Below are 27692 nucleotides of genomic sequence, written 5' to 3'. Positions count from 1 at the left end.
GCAGACTAACAAGTAGAGAAACTAAAGATGAGTTAATATCAAGTGTTCAGAATATCGCAAATGTACATGTATAGCAGGACGTGTTCACGTGTTCCAAACTTGTGCTGAGACTGCTGTGGATCTATCTCCATTGAGTAATGGTGTTCTGTTACTGAATACATTTCGTATTGAATTTCGTCCCATCTTGTAGCCTGCCCTACAATTAGTTACACGCATGTCTGTAACCCATACATAGCATTCAGTCTCCAACTACCACAAATCGAACTATTTACACACGTCGATTCGCTGTGTAACACTGTGGCGGTTCCTGTGACGAGGGGGTATTAGATGGAGTTCCTTGACAGAAGCTAAGGAGCCGGGCCGCATTACCTCATGGATTAGGGAGACTTTTGATCCGGACAAATACTGAATGTCAAGCGAAGAATCGCTATATTATGTCCGCTCCATGGAATTGTTGGTCTCAGACGCGGCCTGTACAGAGCGGGATATGTACACACATACATCCGTATTTGACAAATCAATTCCCAATCTATGTCTCAGTCTGAAGATCAGTTTGAGGATCGTTCTAAACGTATAGACAAGTTCGTTTCCACGTCTGAAGAAGTGGCTGTTTTGTCACCCCGGGAACAGTTTGTAATGACAGCTTTGTAATGAATCATCTAGTGCATCAGTATGCTCAAACACGGACTGACCTTGCCATTTGTCAACCATGATGTGTCATGTGACAACTCTAGCCCCCGCTAATCAATCGGTTCGTGACAAGTCTATAATAGGACTTTCCAAATAACTCTTAGTCTATGAAACATGAGGACAAAGTTTATTTTTTAAAGTAATCAACGTGTTTATGGGAAAATTTACCGTTGGTATATATTTTTATCATAACGTGTTTCAGTCGTGTTTAACAAAGGGGATGGAGAAAGTTTCCTTTCCGAATTAACAAGCTACACCACCCATGCTTATATTGTGGTGTGTTTGGTGAACACCGTTGCGTCTTTTGTAACATTTAGCGACAATGCACGTAATGTTTCTGATATAGTCAGTGGTTGAGTGAACGTTTCATGGTAGATATGTGGAGGACATTTTAAAACATGATGCATCAATGACCAAAGTGATGTCCGATGCAATTCCCTATTTTGACTTGTAACAGTTGACAAGCCTTTCCATATGTTTATGACAAATGAGACCGGTGGGGCAGGATACGCCCACCTTTTTGCGAACACCAAGTATCATCACTATTTGTTAGTGATTCATAAATATATGCTCTGTCCTCGTATCTCATGATTTTGATCACTAAACAGACTCGAATCTCTACAGACCGCCGTCATATAGCCGTAATAATGTGTGTGGCGTTAAACATACAGACTCGTGCTCATCATATAGTCGGAATTGCACCACGAAATGTCTTATTGATGTCAAACATTATTTTGTCGCTTTTATATAATTATGTGTAATAGCTTATGCTATAGGTTAACCCTGTAATAGCTGTCAACTGGTTAATGCCAGGTGCGCGGTATATTTATTGACTATGTCCGGTAGGTCCAATATGATGTGTATGTCGAATATGCCCGGTACGTCTGATATACCGCGTTGATTGAAACATGTTGGTCGGAAACGGTATGTGTACTGAATGCGGCTTATATGTCTGATATTGTGTGTGTGCTCACTATGACATTGGTTACAGATCTCGCAGGACAAGACATCCTCCTTACATTTCTGGACCGGAAAGAATGCGACAGAGGTACGTTCCACGACATTTTTCATTATTCGATTTGTGAGTACATTATTGGGTGTGTCCACTGTGATCCTCCACTCTTCCGTCTAGAAACACATCTGGGTCGCAGAATGTCCATCCTGCCGTCTACTGAAACCTCTGTGTTTCAGAATGTCCATCCTTCCGTCTACTGTCATCTCTGTGTTTCATAATGTCCAGACTTCCGTCTAGAAACACATCTGTGTCGCAGAATGTCCACACTTCCGTCTACTGAAACGTCTGTGTTTCAGAATGTCCACCCTTCCGTCTACTGTCATCTCTGTGTTTCAGAATGTCCAGACTTCCGTCTACTGACACATCTGTGTCGCAGAATGTCCAAACTTCCGTCTACTGAAACGCTGTGTTTCAGAATGTCCACCCTGCCGTCTACTGTCATCTCTGTGTTTCAGAATGTCCAGACTTCCGTCTACTGTCATCTCTGTGTTTCAGAATGTCCAGACTTCCGTCTACTGACACCTCTGTGTTTCAGAATGTGCACCCTTCCGTCTACTGTCATCTTTGTGTTTCAGAATATCCACCCTTCCATCTACTGTCATCTCTGTATTTCAGAATGTCCACCCTACCGTCTACTGTCATCACTGTGTTTCAGAATGATGTGACCAACATCCATGACCTTGCGCACGAGTTGGACGCTACAATCTGTCGGGCCAGTATATTCTCAAGGGAGGTAAGACGTATATGTATATATACATGTGGATACATACGTATAGTATATCGGACAATATAGTACTTCACTGATTTCTTTAAATGATTTTATAAACTTACCTACCTGGTATTTCGCATTTAACTACGTGTGTCATCGTTGTCTTTTTCTTTGGGTAGGTACAAGGACACGAATCGTTATGCTTCCTGCGCCTGTTCCCAGAGGGACTTGTGTAAGTATTGACGAGCTTCAGGTATCCAGACCACATTGTGGGTGCGTCTGTGATCAGTGATATAACGTCCTAGGACACGTTAGTTGGTAAAACTATTCGTTTCATATTGTATGCCGATCAGATGCAAAATACATAATGTATGAGTGCGTATAACTGCCTGGTATAAAACTGCCTTCCAGAGAACAGAATATACATGAATTCATGGGGGTATACGTGACACATAGGACTACAAACTATGATGAATATGTGTCGTATCTATATGCATAGTTTATTTGCAAATGTTGTTTAAAGGTCCTTTACTACGCCCATTAAGCTCCTCTGGACGTGGTCTTGTGTTCCAGATATCTGGAGGGAGGACCCCACACCAGCCTCTCCAGAACTGCCCGATACGTCAAGCGGCTGTACGTCGTGACGGGGAGGAAACACGTCAGGGCTGCCTGCGTATGTACCTGCATCGGTCGTCTCGTGGTTGAATCTTTTAATCGACATTCAATGAGTTGGGGGCAATGTGTGAAGCACATGCCTGACTCTTCTGCTGGAATATTGCAACGTAACAATGACGATTCTACAGAATGCAAATATATTGATTTCTAAAAGTCAATAATTTGTGTAAAAAATACACAATGTCCATACACCTGCATTACCATTCATATACTGTCGGTGTGTTCCAGGAGAGGCCGACGGTATCAGCACTTGAACCCTCCGTGGCCGTCATACTGGACGGCTACCCTCGCGTCTACGTCTGGATCGGCAGCAAGTGCGGCTACGTCGCACGTGTGAAGGTAGAGGAACAATCACAGTCTGCTCATAGCAATTCCTTGTATATGTTCCTGCAGCGTAATTGTAAAGTTATAATGCCATGTGATACTCTGATTTCAGGCTATTCAGGTGGCTCGACGAATACGGAATTGGCAGAGGAAAGGGAAAGCGCATGTTGTCGTTATTGGTATGTGACACCACGCAGTCATCATGAATACGACACGAAAACATCTTACAACACGTTCAGAGGAGTTTCTACTATCACTAGAACTATATGACCAAGAAGGTTTATTTCTTTCATCTATAAAATACACTGGAAAGTAACAAATATGCCAAACAAGACATCAGGATAACCTTGTTTTCTTTTGTTCCCCGCATAAAATATATAGTTTTATCACAGGATTCTCAAATGTACTTGGTTACAAGGCAATCCTGGTTATAGTCTTCTTTGACATTCGGTAAAGTCCCCATCAGTGCAGATCATTATGTCACAAGTCTACTATATCGTAAATCTACTATTTAAACTATGTGGTAGATCTATTGAAGTTCTCGCTGAGTGTTGAGTGTACAGCCGCTGTAAACAGTATTCCAGGTGTATCACGGCGTGTCTGCTTGATGTGGGAGGAAATCCCGAAGTTATGCAGGTGTTAGATGTTTACCACTCTAGTGAAACCCACGTGCTCGGGTATCGTGCTGACACACCTAGAAACTCAATCGGGGAATAATACTGGAAGTAACCATGTTATTCTGTAGACGAGAAAGACGAAGAACTGAACAAGTCCTTTATGAAGAAGTTGGACGACGAGCGAGAGGAGTCGCCAGTCCACCATCAGATGAATGGGCACTCGGACACTGACCGCACGGAGGAAACTATCACGCTCCATCGGTAAGGAAATAGAGTAAATATTAGAAGCTGGTATGATGAAGAGGAACAATTTTTATGGATAGAAGGTATGCATCTATTGCGATAAAGTCGTCTATCCATAAAAAGTGTTCCTTTTCAGTAAATATTTAGTTGGTGCCACAAAGAGAAGTATTGTAATATCTAGTGAAAGCAGTGATAAACCGTTCCCCCCTTCAAAGCCAGTATTGTATGAATGGTTATATCCGGGTCCTTATTCCCCAGGGTGAGCGGAGATCGGGTGCTGTATGACATGCCCTACGCTGCACGGAAACCTCTCCAGTACAAATACCTTGTGTCCTCGGTAGGTATATACACGTCTCTTTCTCTCATTCTGAGTGGGTTTATTCGTTGAACGCCATCTGGGGAATATTTCAATTTTATGACGGTCTCATAGATTCATATGAGAACATAATTAATGGCGAAGAGGATAATTCCCGGTTTTGAGAAACCATTAACACGATTATGGTGGTGACAAGCCATAGATCATGACCAGCATCAGATCCTGGCGGGACTAAGGAATGCATTTATGTAAATGTAACTATTAGTATCTTTCTTGTATAAGTAAATGTACATTACTGGCTTATATAGGATGTTTATATAATATACCCACTGTGAACAAAGAACACGTGTTCAGAAATGAGTATAAATCCTATTTGCTGTAGTCGTGCTACCTGTTGGACACCGGACCTAACAACCCGCTATTTCTGTGGGTGGGATCTCACGCTCCGGTCACCGAGGTCAGCAATGCTATATCAAGGGGAAAGGTATGTTTTTCAGGGTTATTCACTCAAACTCGCCTTATGTTATGAGTGAGTGAGTATGGTTTTACGCCGCTTTTAGCAATATTCCAGCAATATCACTGCGGGGACACTAGAAATATGTTTCACTCATCGTACCCATGTGGGGAATCGAACCTGGGTCTTTAGCGTGACGAGCGGACGCTTTATCCATTAGGCTACCCTACCGCCCCTGTGACCTTTGTAAAATGGACAATTTGCAAGCTAGTTGCTTCAAAAAAGAGGGAAACAAATCGATCATATGTTTTAAGGTGTAACAAAAGGTCTCGACGTATAACTTTAAGACAGCATCTGCCGAGACCCTTCCGGAGCAAAGAAAGTTTTCCATTTGTCGCGAAGCTGTTTTTTTAGCTTACTTCATGAAGCGTTGTCTACTGAGCAAATACAAGATATAGTATATATTTATATCCAGGACCCGGTATATTTCTCATTTTCAAGTTTTCCAATATTTCACTGTGTGTTGTTTTAACCGCGTAGACATTCGCAGAACACAAGGAATACCCCAACAACGTGAATGTGTTCCGTGTTTTGGAGGGGCACGAGCCGCTAGTGTTCCGTCAGGCCTTCAATGACTGGAGGGATCGGCCACAAAGCCAGACAAGGAAGTACAGTGCTGGAAATATGGGTATGTTCTAGGGCCGGGACGGGTTACCCGGGTACCCAGGACGGGTGGAGTAATGAGCTGGACCCGGGTACCCGCTTTGATCACGTGACTAATAAATGAAGACTTAATTGAATGAGTTTATAATTATTATATATATTTACAGACTTAATTGTCTTATGTTTGAGATTGTGGACTAAACCAGCACAAGGTATCAATTGTCGACAACTAAGCATGTCACGTGTAACATAAGTGACAAGTACGCCAAGTAGTTAATTGTTTACATGTAAAAGACTCAAGGTTTCAGAAGTCGCCTCAAATAGAGTCTGAACAAACGCGAAGGTAGACCTATTGTTTACCGATTGGCCAGTTGTAATTTAAGGCATTTCAATCTATGGAACACAGGACTATTCATCAATCAACGCAATGCGAAACCCTGCTATGAGATTTTACCTAGGTCTAGGCTATTGAAGTCGAGGCTAATGAAGCAGTTATTGGTGACATGGGGAGGAACCCTGCAAATAGGTGTACGACAAGATATATGCTTGATTCGTTACTGGAGGAGAATGATGAATATGGACCAAGAACGTATGAAGCCCTATGTTTTTAATTGGGAAGTAATCAAGCATGGAACAGACACAAGCCTTGGCACTTAGCTTTTTACCGGCGAATGAACACATTGGGAATCACCAAAGAAGCTCATTTAAACAACATCATCACTGTAAGAGACTGTGAAGAACTATCGTTACAAGCTTTCATAAACAATAGTGAAATTTCATCACACCTGGAGAACGCAAAACGGTGATCGGGGAAAAACAAACTCTGGCACTACAGAACACAGGCCCTCGTGTTTTTGCAAGGATTAAAGATTTAAAGGTCACATGCAACGTAAAACACAACTTTGCAGATTCTGATACCTTTCGGTATGGACTTACCGAAACAAAGTGTCAAAAATGCAAATTCAACTTATAAAGTTGAAAAATAACGTGATGAAAAAAAACGCGCGAAATCGGAGTTCAAACGTTTCACTAATTTTCCCCAGACTTTTCTGGGGAATACGGGTTTCAACAGCTGGGCTGCGCTCATAGCACGTGCGCAGTGAAATAGGTTCGCGCAACTTGGAAGCAGTCTGTCTGGTGAATACTCGGTGAAGGCTTTGGTGTGAGCTATTTTCATAATGTTTTGTTGATATCTCACAGGCGCGAGCTTTTTATATGTTATGACAGTAAATAAACTGTTTATATAATTTCATTTGTCTATTTCACCACACGTTCTTCTTACCGAGTCACTTTCTCAGTTCGATACTTAAAAGCAATGTCATTATTTAGCGTTGACAATTTCTAACTGTGATATAGATATGTCGCTGTCACAGACAAAACTCAATGTCTTGTTTTATTGACACCTGTGTGTCTGCCTGCCTGTCTGCTAATGACAATATTCAATACACAACTGCGATCACTGACCACATGCAATTTGAACTTAACACCAATCAGGCTATACACCATAAACAAAACGCATTGATTTATGGCCCGAGTTCGGTCTCTGTCACATTATGTAATTACACAGACAGGCAGGTGTGATACTTGAACACATGACATGTTATGATGTCTGTTGATTGCAAAATGTTATACACAAAAATGAGCATGTATTTACAAACCCAACATCTCTATATATACACACACACATGAGCCGTGAAGGCGGCATCTGCTAATGAACCAGCCGTTACACTTGAGTGCACACCCACCCGCTCTGACTGGGTTCGGTATCCCGGCTGCTTCGTTTCGAGGGAGGTAAACCCAAGTACAAAATATTGCACTTTTGATTTGCGATTATACGCTTATAATTTTGTTTATTTGTTTTTTCATAATCAGCAATGCATATTATATGTCATGAAGAAGTGATAATTGTGTTTTAATTATGTTTGATTTTTTGGTTGCATGTGACCTTTAAAAATATTGTTTTTGAGATGATCCCCGACTCGAAATGCTTCACAGTACAATACATGATGTATTGTATTGTGAAGCATTTCGAGTCGGGGGTCATGTCAAATTTTTTTATATTTATAAAAAAGCTTTAATCCTCGCATAGACTCGAGGGCCTGTGCTACAGAATCCAAAAATCAATATTCGATATAACAGAGGCCTATGTTTTAACACCTCAAAGTCTCACAGACGTGCCCTCGCTTTGTTCAGGACGACGACGGGTACAGAAATCAGCGCCTCCGCTGTAAATAAAATCCGGCTTTGTGTCCACTTTACGACGATTTAAGAGAAAACCTTTCAACATCAGCAAAGTTTATCATGCCACGTTTTACCCTCTAACCTGAAATGTCATCAGTCCTTTTAAGCTCTGAAGATCTTATAAATGTACCTGCTTTAAAACCATTTTAAGACGCCGCCAAATTTTATATAAATAAGTTTTACATTTAATGTTAATATTTTTGCATATATGTTTTTAAGTTTATTTGTCATTTTATCTGCTCATATGCTTCTAATATATTGCTCTGTGATATTTAATTATCAACCGTCTCTCAAAACTCCATTTATAATATTTACTGTATATTTTTATATGCATTATTATTTATTTTAATGTACATATGGTGAGACGTAAATAAGCAATCTGTCTGTCTGTCTGACTTTTGTGATTGGATTATGAGTCCACGGGTGAGGGAGAGAGGTATTTACCTTGAAAACTTTATGTTTACATTACATTGTTTACTTGTTAGTTTAATGGTATACACTTTTTATTTTTACCTTCAATTGTATTTTGCCTGTAGATTGGAACGGCATTTGTTTGTAGCTTCTGGTTTGTTACGGAGGGATGTTTCTTCTTCAGATGTTTCCACATCGATTACGTACTTCCTCCTTTCTGACTTAGCTGCACTGTGCACAAAGTGCATTTTGTCTTTGTGCCTGATGCGAGTATTCAAAATACCGTAACTGATTTTATTGAAGGGGAATAACTCGCAATTAGTGATATAACGGGTACCCAACATAAAACACAATCTCAGAAGTGCTGTACTTGAGGTTGATGAAATATTTTCTTTAGAAACAGTTTTGGGCCCCAATATCATGTACGGGTCCGTGCAACGGGCAGTTTTAGATTTTGTCTCGTCATCTGGAAAATATCATGTAATCTAGACAGGCTCTCAAGTGGCTTACACATACATTAGAATGTATTTAGTTCTGTGGTTTTAAATCATATTAACGCTCTGTCAATTTAACCTACTGCTTTTTTAATGAATAAGTATTTCATGTTTCAGAAATGGAAGTGATTACTTAAAGTTATAATTCCGTAACATGAAGCAGAGGTTATTCGATATATGTATACGTCTATCCAAATGAATATTAATAATAATAACTAAACGATTCCTTTTGGCGATGAAATAACTATAATGTTTTATTAAATCAAGTCAATGTGTTGGGCGCAAATACGCCTCTGATTGGCCCACGTCGCCCTCAAACTATAAAACCAATCAACCTATAACGGGTACCCGGGTCGGGTCGGGTAATAGGGGGTCGGGTACCCGGGTAGGAAATTTGGACCCATCCCAGCCCTAGTATGTTCCTTCTAAGGAGTGTTCAGAGATACTTAGAAAAGTGACCCTAGTCGTGCCTCGATACTTAAAGCAACCATAGAGCCACCATAATAAAAATCACTTTTATAGAAAACGGTATATTTACAAAATATCCACATACACCTTAATCACCGCCTAGTCCAATGTTCTGTGACTGTTCGATATACAGTAAACAACTTTTATCACGAACACTCTTATAACGAACCGGTTTTTTCCTTACCTGTTGCTGTATATTTTAGTTGAGATGCATGTAACGAACTATGGTTATAACAAAAGACAATTAGTGGTCCGTTTGAGTTCTTTCGAACAGTAGATTAATGTACAAGGGAAGATGTTTTTGTGACTGCTTCCTGTTCACCACAGGTAGGGTGTTATTCTCTCGATCGAGCAAGCGAACCGTAGCTAAAGTGGGGGACACGTTATCAGAAGATACAGTGGAGGAAAGCGACATCATCAACACGGACGAGGTTGGTTCATAACTGCTGTCGTTGTTTGTTGTGCTAGGATTCAGATGCTTGACCACCGTTTGGTTCACTTTAAATGGCCACAAGAAAAATAAATCTTAAGACGAGGGGTTCAAGAATAGATCAGTGACACAGTACATAAGTGTGGCTGAGCACCCTCTGAAGGTGGCTAAACATTGAACTAATGTTGTGCTATGCACGGGAGCTTGTAGGTCCAACGCTCGTTCACTGATAGCCATCTACATATAGATAAATATAAGTAGTATATATCTATATGTAGATGGCTATCAGTGAACGAATGTTGGACCTAGGACGTATTATTTTCAGCAATACAGCCCCTGTGGCGCCATGGAGCTTCAAGTTGGCAGTTTCGGCAACTGTCTCCTCCTAGTAGAGTTTTGATAACGTTTTAATTTATTAATCGAATCCAATTTTCAGATGTATGCTTTCATGTTTTCACTGTTTGCGTAAAGTCAATGCAGGTATCTGGTAAGAGTTGCACATGTTGATATCGATAAGATGAAGGTCGTTGTGACAGGAATACTCTTGTTAATGTTTGAAGAAAAGTTTTCCCATTATTTGACATTTCTGTAATTCAGTAAGAACCCTAACAAGGCTTATACATATTCTGGTATTTTCAGCAGCTGCAGGTGTACGTACTGAGGGACAACTCCCTGGAGTTTGTGGACAGATGGGATAACGGTAGTTTCTCGAACGGCCAGTGCTACATCATAAACAACCAACATCTAGATGACCGGCATTGCAAGCGGACCCTGTACTACTGGATGGTAAGTTCAATAGGTGGTAACTTGGTTCTGGTGAAGTCAGGTGTTCGTGAGGGCCGTCAACTATGGGTGTGAGCTTGGTTTGGGTGAAGTCAGGTGTTCGTGAAGGCCGTCAACAATGGGTCGGAACTTGGTTTGGGTGAAGTCAGGTGTTCGTGAGGGCCGTCAACAATGGGTGGGAACTTGGTTTGAATGAAGTCAGGTGTTCGTGAGGGCTATCAGCAATGGTAGGGTGGGACCGGCAGATGAATTAAGCCAGGTGTTTGCAAGGAATGTCAACAATAGAGGATGGGAACTGCGGGTGAGTGACATCAATAGAAGAATGGGAATACACTCAACAAGGCTGGAGTAATTGAACTATTTCTGACCTTATCAGTGAGATATATTTTGATAATGACGTTGAGATGCATATTTAAATTCAGTATGCAACTGCGGGGAACAAGTAGGCAATATAGAGGTGGCACTCTTTGAAGTACTAACTCATTCTAGAAATTATTAATGATGTTAGCAGCTAACGACGCATTACGCTGTGCATGTCTGTACATTTATCCTAGTATATCAGACCAAATTGCATTATTCAGTGAGTTAAAACGCTCGTTCCTATGAGCGAATGATGACATTAGGAAGGCCTAAAGACAAAAGCCGTCTTGCGTTCGTCTTTCGTGTCGTCGTTGCCGAAAACAGGAGCCGTCGTTATTAACACCGTCACAGAAAGATGTAATCCTTGTTTATCCAAACAAAATGAATATTCATTAAATCATAAAACCACTATCAAGCAATATAATACTTAAGGGTTATAAACGTTGTCGCTTGTAATCAAATCAAAGCCTACGTCCACGAAATTAGATCTACACTCTTGATATTAACGCACATACTTGTCATCATGAACAGAATGGTCTTTGTAGAGATGTTTGGTCGGTGTTTGATGTCACTGTGTTTGGGTTTGATTTCAAACCCAAGAGAACCCATTTGAACGGGTGTGAACCCAGTTAACCTTGGTGTACGTCATACTTCGGTTGCTCTAAGTTGCCCATACCTGTTTCACACCTGGAGTGTGGTATTCTGGTTAGGAACTTACCAGTGGTCTCGTTAAAGTCGATTAGTTGTGTTTACTGAGTCAGTTATGATTACGAAGGATTTTAATTAACACAATTATACAGTTATGCAGTCACGATACAGTTATTGATTTATGTAAATATTGGAACATGTTTTACGGAGAGTGTTGATATAGATACTAGTTTGATATAGATACAATATTAGTGTTTGATGTACGTATTTGTACACGTTAATTTTCCTTTCCTGAATAGAAAAAGATACAATGGCAATCTTGTCAAGTAAAGTTAATGTCTCATAGTTGTGTGTTTTAGAAATACTATTGTGTTTCTTCATCCATTGATGTAACAAGGATGCAAGTTAACCATAATTAACCCTGGTGAATCTAGTCAAGTCTTCTTGTCACAGATGTTACATAACCAGTTCAGTCAAATGTTACTCATTCAACTCGCGTTATGTTACTAATCGCCATGTTCTCTCGTCTTAGGGTAGTAAGGCCTCCGCGCCAGACAGGGCGCGGATCGTGGAGTTGGCGATGGTGATGGAGGAGGCGTACCACCATAACACCGCTCTGGTACGTTACCTCGAGAAGACGGTAGATAAAGCAGGAAATGCTGCCTTACTCGCCACGTACAGTCTACATGAACAGTCATCGTTCAACATTCATAACGGTGCTATCAGTTGGACTCGTTCTGACTCGTTCAGGTCACAACTATCACCTCACAGGACATACAGAAATCCAACAGTTAAACTTGATAATGATCGCTTTATAATGGAGTACATGCGGTGATGCAACTCTATTTTCGCAACAATATCTTGTGTTGCTGTGAAATTTCACCAAAATTATCATTCAACCATTATCGATTGTAAAGGAGGTCAGATGATACGTGATTGCTGACGCGAGAGGAACGTCATTCTTGGAAACAGATACTAAAATATTGCTAAACCTTTCAATGAGCTCAGTAAATGGAGGTCTATATTGTGTACTGATAAAGAATCAATGTCAGTACGTCCTAGCATAATCTGTACACCAAACAGTTATTACCTTTAGCATGTATGTGTTTCAACAAATAATACATTCGTGATCATCATGAGCTGTCTCTTGGTCTGTTGCAGGTGCGTGTTCTGGATGGAAAAGAACCCAGTCACATGCTCAACGTCCTGGGAAATTCAATGATTGTCGTAGGTTTATATTACTGATAGAATACGAACACACGTTTTAAGCTGCGAAAGAAGTGAAACTGACTTAAAATCATACCGTTCGAGACAATCAAGTCTCAGTCACGATACTGAGGTTGCCTTTAGTATTATAACTGTGGTGGCATTAACCAAGTTGTATACATGCAGTGTGACTGAGGTACATACCGGTCGACTCCACGTCATAATTGCATCCATACCCTCAAAATCGTTTCAGAAACGTCCATGGATATATTCCATACATAGCCAGTCGAATGACATTAGTTAACTAAAGCAGACTTTATGACACTGACTGACAGTAATAGGTATATCAGCGTACAATGGACGCACAAGTAAAGAGTGATATTCATCTTCGATATCACCCTGCGAAACTAAGTGAATGTCGGAATGTCTTTATTGATTTGTCTTATTCTTTGCACCATGGCTGAAACAATGCCGATGCTATGTTAAATTTTAAGTTTAAACTTAAAGTTTAAACTCATTCATCATGATCTGTGTACAGTTCGATAAAGACCTGGAGGAAACATCACCGTCAGTCCAAGTCTTCTCCGTGCGGGAGTTTATCAAGGGAAACATTAGAGTAGCTCAGGTAAACACCTTCACATTGGTTTTTGTACACTTGGGAGCGAACGTGGGATGGGAACCAAGACCTGTGGCATAAGGAAGACATACCTAACATCCTGTGTGTTATCGACTCAGATTTACGACGCCTGCACCTAAACATGTTGGTAATTGTGATTGCTGTTGAAACGCCCAGTTCTCTATTGTGACCCTTTTCACAGGTCCCGCCAACAGCAGCGTCACTTTACTCGTCGGCAGCTTTCGTAGTTATCTCCCCTGACGACTGCTTTTTATGGTATGGACGGGTACGTGCAAGATAACATCATTTGTTTCTGTCGATCTGACGTTTACCTTCTACCGTGCATATATATCATTTCATAAGTAATTGAACAATTACTGCCAAAAAACATCTCGGTTAAACTGTGCATATTTGTATGAGAACACTCATGCTGTTGATCACTGGATTGCCTGGTCCAAACTCGATTATTTACAGACCGCCGCCATATAGCTGGAATATTGCTGAGTGTGGCGTAAAACTAAACTCACTCACTCACTGTGTGAGAACAAGAAAGCGTTGATTTATTGTAAAGCCACACTACCATGGTTCCTTACGACCGTCTGCATATTCACAGATGCTTGATTACTTTTCATCGAGTTTTCACCCTTACCAACCAGAAGACGGTCAAAGTTATTACTTTAACATACTCAACATTATTAAGATGTACTTTGCCAAGTTCAACGCTAGTTCATTAAATTTGTTTCCTTAGAAAAAGTATTTTAGTTTTATTGATTATATTTTATTGATATCTCAACATTATGTGTGGCATATACCGATAAGGTAAGCTTGCTAGACAAGACTAATGAACATCAGTTGTCAGCAGACGGGTATGAGTGTTGTGATTTGGGACTGTTGCAGCGTTCTGGTGGCCCTGAGAGGGAATACGCCAAGTACATCCTTGGGTATCTTCATCCGTGCAAGTAGGTCATAAATCATACAGATTTTCAGGTTCATGTAATTCGTCATATGAAATATATATATTATCGATCTCACTTTCACTTTCAAGTTTAATATCGTTCCGAGTTTCCTCTGATCACAAAAGCACAACGAGCAATGGAGTGATTTCCAACTGAGTCTTCCGTACATCTGTGTGTGTGTGCGTGTGTGATGTTGCAAGTACGGTTCCTAAACTGTGACTACGTGTGTGTGTGTGTGTGTGTTTTAGATGTTGCAAGTACGGTTCCTAAACTGTGACTACGTGTGTGTGTGTGTGTGTGTGTGTGTGATGCTAGTACGTTTCCTGAACTGTGACTACATAGTGTGTATGTGTACGTGTTGTTCCCCCGTTGCAGAATGTACGATTACGACATAGTGACGGAAACGAAGGAGACGGAGGTGTTCTGGTCCGTGTTGGGCGGTAGACTCCAGTATGAAGCAGATTACATCACCACGGTAACTATCATCCTGTACATCTCTACATGCATTAGAAACATGTTCAAGTAGGAATTCCTGGGATGAAGGTCCTGTCACATTCTACATTAGTACTCCAATCTGCAACCCTGTCTATCGTCATTCCATGTGCTTAAATATCATCATGGAGAATGAAAAACCAGTTACTGATAATAATATAACCAGGAGTTGTACATGTTTCAGCGCCTAGAAAGGAGGAATCCTCGCCTGTTCCACTGTTCTGACGAAGTATCTGGGTTTAGCTTTGATGAGACGGTTGACTTCAATCAAGAGGTATGCATGGCTGCGTGTTCAGCTTTAGAAAACAAAATTTGACAATATCAAGTCATCCTATCTTTGTCATGACTGAAAGAGTGACTTATACGATTTGCAAGTATACGTTTACTTTAGGTATATCATTATGTTTACGATAAATATGATGTTCTCAAGTACGGGACATAGTCTGATGTCAGCTACTGTAGAAGCACCCGTTGATGTGGTAGACGTTGTATCTTCCCAATCTATATCTTCCCGATCTATATTTCCCTGACTGTCATCGATCTGTTTACAGGACTTCACTGAACAGGACTTGATGCTCTTCGACACATTTGACCAGGTAATTGTCCAGGGCTGACCTCCACAGCGTTAGTATGATTGGTGTCTGCGTGAAAGAAAGCGCCCTCATACATACTGTCTGCAGTGGTGCCTCGGTCACAGTGCTGAAACCCTTGAATCCCAGTCTGGAGACTTAACATTGATGAATTGGCGTTTAAAAAATCACATGCAGACTGCGAGTGCACTACCCTGTATTCGGGGAGGGGATTTATCAGTCTGTCATGACGGGGAAGAAGCGTACTGCCATTTGTCTCGCAAACAAATTGCAAGTTTCTTTTCACCATGGGGATTGCTGTCGATTTGCTGGGAGGAAAGTGAACCATTACCACTAGTGACGGACGTCCAACTATCATTATGTACTTTACAGTAGCCTGAAACACGTTCCCTTGGCCAAGTTTAGGAGGAGAGAGCTGCTGAGTGTTGTAACAGATATTTATTTCCCTTGTTTGATTGTCGAATGCGTCTTCATTGAACCTATTGAGCCACACGCCATCCATTGTTAGAGGTTACAGTTCAATAACCAATCACTTAGTCTTTATACATTGAACTGCTGTTGAGATTTCGGAAACAAAATAGACAAGGCAAGTAGGTGGTTCTTATTTATGACTGACCATGTAGTCAGCTATGAACTAGAAATGTTTGGAGAAATATTCAAAGTTCACAGATGTAAGAGCGTATCTTTTCCATTACCAATAACTAAGCTTGTTTAACACTACATTGTCCTATCCTGTTTTTGACAGATTTTTCTGTGGTGCGGTACGAACATTGACTCAAACACACGCAACATGTTTGGAGACGTTGCACAGGTGAGTTGTGTGGTCAACGTTTGATGCCTTGCACCTACTGGACATTTCAGCCACGTGTTATATCCAGAACAGTTACCAGTGTTAAAACATGTCACTTGGCCTGAGTGAGTGAGTTTAGTTTTACGCCGCTTTTAGCAATATTCCAGCAATATCACGGCGGGGGACACCAGAAATGGGCTTCACACATTGTACCCATATGGGGAATCGAACCCGGGTCTTCGGCGTGGCGAGCGAACGCTTTAACCACTAGGCTACCCCACCGCCCCTGTCACATGGGGTTGAGTATAATGTTATAGTACCATAGAGACCTTGTCACTGACCTTCGTTGTTAGTAGCTCATGTGGGTCACCTAGAACGTGTAAATGGCTTAGTCATATGTTACTACGTGAGGTTCAACCAAGCAAGAAATATTCCAGTTAAATACGGCATGTTGTATACGACAGTAGTATAAACGGCGGCAGGTTGAGCCTGGAGTCCGGAATGTCCGACGAAGGAGTACATAACTGAGTATATATAACTGTCTGACGGCATGTGTATCTGTTACTTCCCTCTGAAACTCCAGATAACAGTAAGCTTTGCATCCACTGTGTGGTTACACTAAGCAGCAGTTCTCCACCATACACCTGGTCAGATGGGCGAAATGACCAGACAGGCCACACTCCCAATCACACGCGTTATTACCCTTTATTGCCAATTTCCGCGTTAGCTCGTGGGTAAGCCGCCACGTTTCCAAGCACACTTGGGAAACAATTGGCTCTATTTGAAAGTGATTGCCAACTAACGTCTGTTCTGGTGTGTGACTTCGGTCATGTTGTGACGTCCGACAACGTGGGTCGTTGACCGTGCACTCATCCCTGTGTATATTTTGTCTAAACTCGATACAACACAGACGGTGGCATAACTATGCTGACTGCCCGAAACATTTAGCCCCTCCATAACATATAGTGAGGTCGTTAGGAAACAGCTAACCGTATGCAGAATAAACGGATTCTGTCTTAAATTAAGCTGCAAGTTAGTTACTAAGGGCACGGTTTCACTAACCTTGGGTTTCATCGGTTCATTGGTTCTCCCCGCCATGATATGAAGAATTTATTGACAGGTTGAAAACATTCATGAACGTGAATTGAAAATAACGTAACTGTTTCTTCTTGTGTGGCCAAGAAATAAATAAATATCAAGGCACAATTTTGTTGACCCGTGAAGATCCAGGTTAAATTTGGTCTTCAGTAACCCATGCTTCTTGTGAGAGGTGACTAATGGGATCGGGTGGTCAGACTCGTTGACTTGGTTGACATGTCATTATATCCCAATTGAGTAGATCGATGCTGATGCTGATGCTTTTGATTACTGGATCGTTTGGTCCAGACTCAATTATTTACAGACCGCTGAGTGCGGTGTTAAACAACAAACAAACACAATTGTGTTAATTAAATATGATCTACTTACTGGATATGTTCTTAGTTCGTTCACTTCAATTGCTGACAGGGCTTCCTATAAGCACAGGTATCGAGCTTTCTTTATCTTACCGTGTATTGTACCGCAAGCTTGCAATTGGAGTATTTGTCTCGTGGCAACGAAGTGTAAAGTTTTAACCCTTTGAGTTACGATGCTACACGTTTTCCAATTGTTGTTTCAGGCTTACCTGGCCAAGGACCAGGCAGGTCGGGACTCATGGGACATCCAGCTGTGGTACATCTGTCAGGGACACGAACCACACGGCTTCACCAAGTACTTCAGGAGTTGGACACCCAAGGGATTCGGGGTGAGGCATTTTCAGCGTGGGTAAACCATGTTCCCAACGTATCACGAACATCACCTTTGTTTAGATATGGCGAAAACTGCCACGTTCAAAACATCAACGATGTGTCCCATCATCGATAATTGATACATTTGATTGATATAGCACTTGAAAAGCAGTACATCTACAACAAAATATCATTAAAATACATAAGTGTTAATTATATCATGACTTGACGACGTCGTGTAACCTGATATGTTTTACTTGAGACCAGCGTAGTGCCACCGTGTCATTAGAACTGGTATTTTGAAATACCAAGACACACAGATAGCCCCTCGCAACTGAATAAACTGAGATAATTGTGTTTGTTTGTCTGGAGAGACATTATCGAGTCATTCAGTTCCTAGAATAGAGCGTTTCTCCCGTCTCGTTCGTTAGAATTAGCCCCTGTATGTGTTTCCTCGCTAACCCCAGCATTACCCACAGGCGCGAGACTCCTGTCTGATACACTACCGTTAAGTACTCTGTTATCGTGGCCGCATATTTGAATACACTGATCATTGGCTCAACATATTGATAGCGTCTATCTGATGAGTGTGATATAATTGGGACAGGAACCAGACTCCGGCCGACAGCAGCGGACGTGTATTGTTATGCAATGTGCAGCTGACGGCAGTGGACGTTTGTGTTGAAGAGAGCACAGTCGTAAATATCGGTTCGTGACAACAGTTCGTTTTTACGAGCTGACAGTTACGAGCATGTTCTCTTACCCAAATTATCGCTACATGTATTTTTTTTTAACTTTCTTTTTATGTAAATATTTAAAATATACACTGTATAAATTTTTGTTTTCTGTACCTATATTGTGGGATTAACCATTCACAATTGCACGTAGAATGTGCTCCGTACTGCTGTGGCCAATCTTCGTTCAACATGGGTCCTTTGAGAACCTGCTGATGGTGTAGATGTGAAATATAGAACTAAGAGCAAGTACACACACGCACGAACGCACGGACACACACTGTTTACAATAAGTTTAAGAACGCTTGATTGACGTCCATTGTCTTCCGAAATGATTCCACTGTGTACATAATGTACGTAATCAAAATGTGTGTTTCAGCGAACTGACTACAAATACATAGACTGAAAATTAATCGATCGTTTACATAGCTGAGTGACGTCACATGTGTGTATCATGTAACACCATATTACGGCATAAACCCTATTGTTACGCGTTGTAACATTGTTTTACCACAACCATATTCCCACCGACGCATGCAGTAACTGTGCTATGTATTTGGACTGTTCCAATGAACCCTCTGAGCTGGATATCATCATATCAACAGCAGGATTTACCTCATGGTGATTGATGACAGTGCGTTCCTAACGACGTACTATATTCATCCCTTGAAATGATCTTTATTCATGACGTGGCAAGAAGTAGCACATAAACCATATGGGTGCTGTCGTGGTACGTCAAGGTATTTAAACTGTCAGGACCGGTACCAGACAAGCGTGGACATGTCGGACGTACACACCTCTCTCTCCACCACAGATTCCCTCTACTCCTCTAGCTCTACCACACTGCCACTGTGTCGTGAAAACTGTGAGGTCATCCAATCAGGTGCTTCTTTATTTAGTGCTTCATTTATACGGAAGGTAATTGCAAACTTGGTCAGGAACCTTCTTTCAAATCAGAACAACCGTGAGAACTGAATTATGGTGGAAGCATCCCTTAAAATTTGTAATCTGTTTAAGGCGTTCATCTGTGAATCACCTATGTTCCTTGTGGTCTTAGCTCCAATTTCCTTGTCAATAAGATGGACAAAACTGAACCGTTCTGTTGGTTGGTTTGTTGTTTAACGCCACGCTCAGCAATGTTCCAGGTATATAACGGCGGTCGGTAAATAGTCATGTTTCGAACAGACAATCCAGTGATCAACAGCATGAGCCTCGATCTACACAATTGGGATACGATGACAAGTGTCAACCAAGTCAGCGAGCCTGACCACCCGATCCCGTTACGAAAACCATGGGTTGCTGAAGATCAATTCTAAACCGGATCTTCACAGGTCGAACCATTCTGTAGACAGGGGGATATGGCTACCTTTAGTGCCATTGATCCAGGTCAAGGATGACCCTTCTGTTAATGAAGCAGCAGAACATGTTCAGTAACTCAATCACTGGTCGTAGACATAATCTTCAGCCTGGATCTGGCAATAGCTGTTTGCTCCCTGTCTGGCTTTTACATCTACATTTAGTTCTAACATTTACACTAGGGTAAACATAGTGAGGTGGTGTTTTAAATTAATTACTCTCAGGATAGAAAATCGTAACACTTTGAAACAATAATTCTGAGCTTTCAACTGAATTTTAGCTGCGCAGAAGAGACAGGTTAGCCATGTGGGTTGAATGCTTACTGCTAATACCCTGGTTCGAGTTTCCATGTGACTATAATGATTGAAGTGCATTGTCGTGTTTCCCTGTTGTAATATTGAGGAATGAAAAGAACGCAGACACGCACACACACATACTTACTAAATTGTCTCAGATTTGGCCTATAGTTTCGCCATATCAGTGCTCCTTGGAGTTACCAAAGTGACAATGACTACAACTTCGCTATTTGGGCAACTACCTGTTGTGATTGTGTACGTTGCATATATAAAGGCAGTACTGGACACATCCATTAGCTGTGAGCGTCACCAAACTAATACCGTTGATTATGGCCACGTAATACGCCTTATGATCGCTTAAAGCAGGGCCAGTGGAGAACAACTGTTGTCTGGAATCCAACTGGGGAAGTACAGGAGTCTGTTGAGTGTGTCAGGTCTGGTAACCACGGTGTTATATGTCGTCGCCATGGGCAGGTCGAAAGAGACGTTACTCTATCTTATCAAGTTGAAAAACGACGAAGCGCTTGCGTTATATCTTCAGATAGTCAGACAAAATCGACCGGACCCAGATCCAGTAATCATTGGTCTGCAATACAAAAACGTTTCAATCCGTTTTAAAATCAAGATAGAAACATAGCTCATCATACTTTTCTTTCACGGTGATTATGTTATTTTCAACCAAGTGTACAGGCCTGTTGATCATTCTCCTTCAGACCCCAAACCTCGATAAATGTTTACTCTTCATGTCTACAAGCACTGCCTACAGAGGTCCGATCAAGGTATTGAAACACTCTCAACTAGTTCTGTTCCCCTGCCAATCCTGGAGATTGAATACAGGCGTACACGTGTTTTGAGAACACGTTGACAGAAGTGCCAGATGTTGCTGCAAGCATGCCGCCGTAATTGGTGTAAATCCATTTCTGGTGGAAGATCTAATCAAATTCTGCTAGCGTTGTGTTTGAGTAAGTGATCGGCCTTCTATCGGCGTGTAAGATGTGGGACGGTTGTAGTCTTGTCGAAACCATCTTCATCTCCTGCCCTTTCTTTGTAAAATGATTCTTTATTTTGCTGAAAGGACTTCAGAAATGAAAAGCGTTTTACACTAACTGAATCATCATGCGTCTTGATGGTTGTCACAAATATATTGTTCTTAAGGAATAGAATCAAATATTCCTGTTTTATCAAGTCGACCGTTCTAAGATTGATATATGATCTCACTTTGTCTTGAACAAACGTTGGGTCGGCACCTCAAACGCTCGGTCTAGATTCACAGATTCAGGATAGATTGTAGTTTGATAGCGAATAAAGAGCAACCTAGGCATACGTGAGTAGATCAAAAAGTACGTAGACTTACTGTATTCTCGATGTCCAATGTTTGAAAAGCTTCTATTTTATTTTGAAGGAATCTTTAGCAAAGTCATATCCAAACTTTCACATATGTGGGTAATATGGTTAACGAGATATTAGTCATCACAACACATAGAGGTATAATATTTCTAACAAAACTGCAGAAAATGAAAAACGATCTGTCATTTGGTACCTCTTGGATAATGGTATGCCCTCAGAGTATATCATATAAAATATGTTCAGTATAGTATTGGATGACTTCCCGCCATAATCAACAGTCAAATATTTGGATTGCTTAATTTATATTTAGTCGAGGGCTGTTTTTTAAGGACACCCCCCATTTCAATCTTCCTAAAACATTGTGTCCAGATATTCAAGCGGGTACTCTTTACAATATATTGTGAGCTGACACTTGTGTGACCATTCAGTGTTTAGTTTGAACCTTTGTCATCATGTATGAATAAGTGAAAACATTAGAATAAGTTATGTCCTTATGATTACGTCATCTGAAAGGGGATGGGTAGTGTCTCCAAAACAAACTCTTTTCAGTCAACATGAAGGGGAGAGTCACTTTAGCAAGCGATTGTAATTTCAAAATGCTTTTTATGAACTTTAATGTATAAGTGTGATTCTAGGGGACTTCTATCAATCTCAAACACACAAAATTTCTTGCATTTTTTGTTTCCTGCAGTTTTTGATGCATTTATTGTAGATTTTGCGTTTTTTGAGGGTACCTAGATAAAAGTCAAACAAAATGGGGATCGTGAGACTGGAACCAACATGCTTGAGCTTGACAGATAATATGTAGAAAAATAAAATATAAAAATGACTGCATTTGTATCGTTTTCTTGGTGACTCTACATTTTTTTTGATCGCCCCTCGTACCTTCATAACATAGCCCACACATGCTATACCACAGGATTAGAAAACACCACTGCTCAATGGGGAAACTGTCTTGAAACGAACTTCTCATCAGGCCCAGCCCCTACCTTTCCCTCGATGAAGTAAGTATGTAGTTAATTTAAACTTGGACAAGGAGGAAGCAAGTTTAAATATATGATATGCGCCTTACATCCTCTCGATTGTCAAAATACGCAACGTCCAGCTTCAAATCATAACTCCCAGATCCAGTTGAATTTCACGTGGGCTTTCTGAAACAGTGGTTGTGTGAGTGATAACGTCTACCTGTTCCAGCACACCACCGGGCACTGGCTTGTCTTGATAAACACGCCGACACCAGAGGTTATAAATCAAACCAGTTTGCAGGAAACGTTGCCCTATAGATTGATCATAACATTCTCAATTGATCAATCCTGGCCCAACGAGGTATTAACTTGAAGGGGGCGCGAGATTGAATGTAATCTGGTAATTTGATGGGTTCTCCGACCGAGATGGTTGGGAATACATGCCACTTGTTTGCCGCGGGTGATAATATACTTTCTTCTGCCCAGGGGCACAGTGGAGAGGGTTTCAGCTGCAAAATAATCTTAAGGATTCTTTGATTCAGTCTTTTGACAGTTCACACAAAGAAGCGTGGTGCAATGTCATTTTTGCTATCGCTTCAGTTCCACATTTCATCATAGCGCATATGGTCTTAACTGCCCTACGCGGTATATCTGGTACATGAAATATCTAGGAAACTATAATTACGTATTTTAGCCCCAGTAGCGGTTCTGGTCTCGCCTATCGACCAACCCTTTCCTGGTGGAGTGCATGTACATATCGGACACTCCAGTATTCTCCTCCCTCCAAGTGCTGGGGGACAGACTGAGCATATCCCTGTAGACTTAATGTTATGTCGAGGTACAGACAAATAATGACGACGCAATTGAGAAGATGTAAGGTAAAAACGTAAATATATGTAAGAAAATACCATATATACTCCTCAGCAAAATAACCCGTCAGTACGAATTCAAAATTAGATAGGCACTGTTATCAAATCATTACAGAAATTGACATAATAAGCGGATCAAAAAACATTTTTTGTGTACAATATCTTGACACATCAATTTCAAGACGTTACGTGAACGTTTGCAGTCCATTCAGACTCTTGACTTCAGTATCTAGTGTGACCACCACAAGCGGCAATAACTGCAGCACAGTGTCTATGCACGGAGTGCACCAATCGATTGATGAAGGCCATTGGCACCTGGAACCACACTCTGAGAAAGGCTTGGCGCAATCAATCGGCTGTGTTCGGCTTTGGTATGACATTATTCAGTCTGAATTTCATCCCAAAGATGTTCTATTGGGTTTAAATCAGGACTAAGGGCTGGCCACTGCATAATGTTGACACCGCTCTGCTGTTGGAAGTCCTGTGTAGCTCTGGCAGTATGGGCCCAGGCGTTATCATGCTGGAAAATGTTGTTCCGGTGACGTGCGAAATGTGGTGTGACGTGGGGGTCTGACAGCTTGGTCGAAGTAGCACACCCCTGTGATGCCGCCTCCTCTCCCTGGAACAAGGTTCTGGAACACCACAGGAACCACTCTCTGGTTCAGACCTATTCCACCCCATACCATGATGCTTGCACCTCCCCATGAGTCTCTTTCCATAACACATTGGTCTGAGTAACGCTGGCCACGACGTCGCCATATTCTTGTTCTGCCATCTGCAGTTGATGCTCAGTACCGACTCTCATCTGTTAACAGAACAGTTCTCCATTGCCTGTATCGCCAGTTTTGGTGTTGTAGGGCAAACTGTAGACTTTCACGCCTTGACGTGGGCTGAGGATAGGTCCACGGTAAGGTCTACGGCAATGAAGGTTCCCGCTGTTAAGACGTTGGCGTACTGTATCAGTACTGATTGGTCTTCCGTGTGTTCCCACTGTCTGGCGTGGCGGTCTCGTCGTCCTGTGGTCACCCTTGGTCTGCCAGTACGGGGGCGATCATATGTGGTGTTGGTGGCCCGGAAACGTTGCTGCAGCCTGTAGATGGTCCGAACGTTGACCTGGAAGTGATTGGCAACGGCTTGTGCAGTGTAGCCAGCTTCAAGCGCCTGGTTCCTCTGAGCTGTCGTGAGTCGCGGCATCCTGCTGACGTTGTAATGTGAATGTTTCAACCAGATTTGGGGGTGCATTTTACAGGGCTGGTCCTTGTGAACAGCACGTGCAGCATGAGTTGCATGAAAAACATGGAGAACACCGTACCATCTCCGAGATCAGGTTGCGTTTTTGAGACCATTTCCTGGGTTCCATTCTGAGTTTGGGAAGGAAATTCTTTGCTCAGGTAAAGTTGGAGATGTTGTCAAAAATATACAGTCAAAACATTAAGTTAGTTTCTGCGAAGGAAAATTCCAATCTGACGTTTCTTTTGCTGCTTACTATGTTAGTCAGATTACTTCCCTCCCCACCCGACAAAATGCAGGAAAAAGATGGACTATAATCACCTTTGTTGATAATTAATGTTGTATTGATAATGTAGTGACTATTATCTCAATGAGAAGTTATGTGTTCGATGGTATCGACGTGTCTCAAGTTGATAAAAATAGTTTCATTCACTTGGACGCTTCACTATTGCTGTTACAGGGAAGAGATGTTTACAGCCTAGCTAGAAAGAGAGTGCGGCAAGAAAACGCTCGGATTGATATCAGTTCAGATGTAAGTGTTGACGGAAGAATCGAAGTTTGAGTTGAATATTATGTTTTGTAGTGGGAATCATATAACAGCAAAACTACCATAGCTATGCATTTAAGTGTGTGCAATAACTCGGTTAATATTTCAAACCAAAAGGGTTAACCTTTCTATTTCGAGCTCTCTGTATTTTCTTTATGTCTGTTGTCACAGATACTCGACAGGTCCCACGTTGTTAAGGCTAAGTATCCATACAAGACGTTGGTGAGAGGAGAACTCCCACCTGATGTAGACCCAGCAAACAAACAGGTAGATTGTGGTTTTATGTTGTTTATGGAAACAAAACAACAGTTTCCAAATTTTGATTTCACAAAGCCTAACAAAATTACAAGAAACAATTGAAAAGGGATGACAATTTCCCTGTACTGGAGAATGTTATTTTTAGTTCAGGCATGACACGTTTGCAGTCAGTAGGATATTGATTGTATTTGAGCACTATTTTTGACAGAAATATTACTTTGTGAGATATTGCGAAATTGCTTGTCAGGATTGACGTATCCGGCTAGTTCATTCATCACAAGCTGACAGTTATACTGCTTCCAGGCTGGGACAACATCAGCAGATCCTATTGGACATTCCCTTTGTACTTTCAGCATCATCTCACAGACAAAGACTTCCTGGAGGTGATCCGAGTCAGTCGCTTCCAGTTCTGTCAACTACCAAAGTGGAAACAAAATCAGATCCTGAAGATGGCACATCTCACTTCCGGTCACACGACGTCAGTTCCCACTTCACTCTCAGACCAATTGTCTATACCGTGTCTTTCCCTACACTTGCAATCATGACGGGATGACTCAGTCTTCAGACCAGCATTTGACGGTGTTTACGTTAATAATGGTCTGGGATTCAATCCCATCACCAATAATTCAAAGGGACGACAACTATGTCACTGAAGTAATGAAAGTATGATTGTCATAATGAAAGACGAAAGTTGCATTTTGTAGGTATGTAACATGAAAACGATTCGGTGTTAATATTGACAAAGCAAGCTGTTTACACTGCTGTTTTGTATTCATTGTATTGTCAATGAAATAATTTCTCCTATACTGGGAACAGTGCTCTGAAACGACATTGACTATACATTTATATACTTATTGAACACTTGGTTAACAAGCAGAACGAAAATATTATTAAACATTGATGATCTTGTTTGTCAGTTTATGTAATCACTTATTTTCATGTATATATCTTGTCAGGATAAATATTAATCGAACATCGAAATAATTTTGCATTTAGTATGTTCTATACTACAATCATGTAAAGGTTTTTCACGAGGGGCAGTAATTGTAGCACTGCATAGGTTGCACTAACTTCTTCAAGTGGCATTTAGAAGCTGGTTTGATGAAGAGGAATATTTTCTTATTGATAGACAATTTCTTCATTGCAACAGATGTTTCGGTGTAGATCCTAACACCGTTATCAAGCAAATGATGCTTGCTATGATCTTCCCCGAAACGTCGCATCTATTGCAATCAAGAAGTTGACCATCCATAAAAGGTGTTCCTCTTAATTCATCAAATTTCTCACACATCATCTGTAGATATATAATTATATTCGTCCTCATAGTTTAACACTTCCTTTACATTGTATCTGGAAAGGTACTTGTAACATGTCTGATAACTTCGTACTGTTCGTGAGGACACACAAAACATATTCTCCTCTTCCAGCCATCACTTTTCGTTTATCGAAAACAACTAAGAAATCAAGATTTGAATCGGGCCCTTTAGGTGTTCATCCTTTTTTCAATTTATCAATTCAGTAAAAATACATTTAGAGATGCATGTATACATATACTGTAATATACTGTATTAGATATATTGTTCTGTATTAATGCCTTGTAAATAAATTCAGTCTCTTCATTATCAAGTGTAAGTCTTGTAAGTCTGCAAAGATATTGTGCATTGCTATTATTATTCAACATTTAACAGTGAGAACTGATTCAACATTGTTGACAATGTAACCATGGAATGGCGACAGTCAGCCTTTGCCCTATTTACTCTTACAACCGCGAAACCTTTCGTCAAGGATTAGGAAACTTTATCTGAACAAGTATAAGTTAACCATTATTACGTGGCCCCCAATGGAAAAGTCCCCATTTCAAAATGAAGCCTATGATTTATCTGTAAAGATCTCCGTTTCCATTATCCACGCAATAACATTCTTGACATTCATTTTCTGAGGCTTCTCAAAAATGGATATTTCAAGATAGCAAATTATGTCTAAGATTGCCGAGAACCCATCGCGGAAATGAAAATATTTGTCTGAAATAGCAGTGTGGATGAAATTCCATTCCTAGGGCACTTGTTGCCCACTTAGAAGCAAACAGAATGGCTCTTGGATATAGTCAGGTACTTACGAAGAATACCCAGTTAA

The 27692-nt window shown here is 41.0% G+C and overlaps 1 protein-coding gene across 1 annotated transcript; it reads left to right on the top strand.

The window, feature by feature from the left end:
- Positions 1 to 531: 531 nt before the first annotated feature.
- On the top strand, positions 532 to 27181 carry LOC124274907 (advillin-like). Its single transcript, XM_046710273.1, has 26 exons — positions 532 to 633; positions 1682 to 1738; positions 2361 to 2438; positions 2594 to 2646; positions 2988 to 3087; positions 3318 to 3428; positions 3526 to 3592; positions 4159 to 4291; positions 4532 to 4610; positions 4972 to 5073; positions 5584 to 5731; positions 9648 to 9751; positions 10390 to 10536; positions 12074 to 12160; positions 12703 to 12768; positions 13286 to 13372; positions 13566 to 13649; positions 14261 to 14322; positions 14695 to 14794; positions 14996 to 15085; positions 15363 to 15407; positions 16147 to 16212; positions 17849 to 17974; positions 25215 to 25286; positions 25473 to 25568; positions 25913 to 27181. Exons 1-26 carry the CDS (start codon positions 532 to 534, stop codon positions 26102 to 26104), a joined length of 2454 nt encoding a protein of 817 aa, XP_046566229.1. The 3' UTR covers positions 26105 to 27181.
- Positions 27182 to 27692: the final 511 nt, after the last annotated feature.

Source organism: Haliotis rubra, unplaced genomic scaffold (genome assembly GCF_003918875.1).
Source record: "Haliotis rubra isolate DU_JTF1 unplaced genomic scaffold, ASM391887v1 Scf1958, whole genome shotgun sequence".
NCBI lineage: Eukaryota > Metazoa > Mollusca > Gastropoda > Lepetellida > Haliotidae > Haliotis > Haliotis rubra.
The sequence above is the reverse complement of the archived record's forward strand: the minus strand, read 5'-3'. Positions and strand labels throughout refer to the sequence as shown.

Bases quoted from the DNA above. Each gene is read 5' to 3' on its own strand.
- LOC124274907 (XM_046710273.1), top strand. From the start codon at position 532: ATGTCTCAGTCTGAAGATCAGTTTGAGGATCGTTCTAAACGTATAGAC. The intron at 12,769-13,285 runs GTAGGTTTATAT...ATCTGTGTACAG, and splicing joins TGGGAAATTCAATGATTGTC to TTCGATAAAGACCTGGAGGA. The intron at 13,373-13,565 runs GTAAACACCTTC...CCCTTTTCACAG, and splicing joins GAAACATTAGAGTAGCTCAG to GTCCCGCCAACAGCAGCGTC.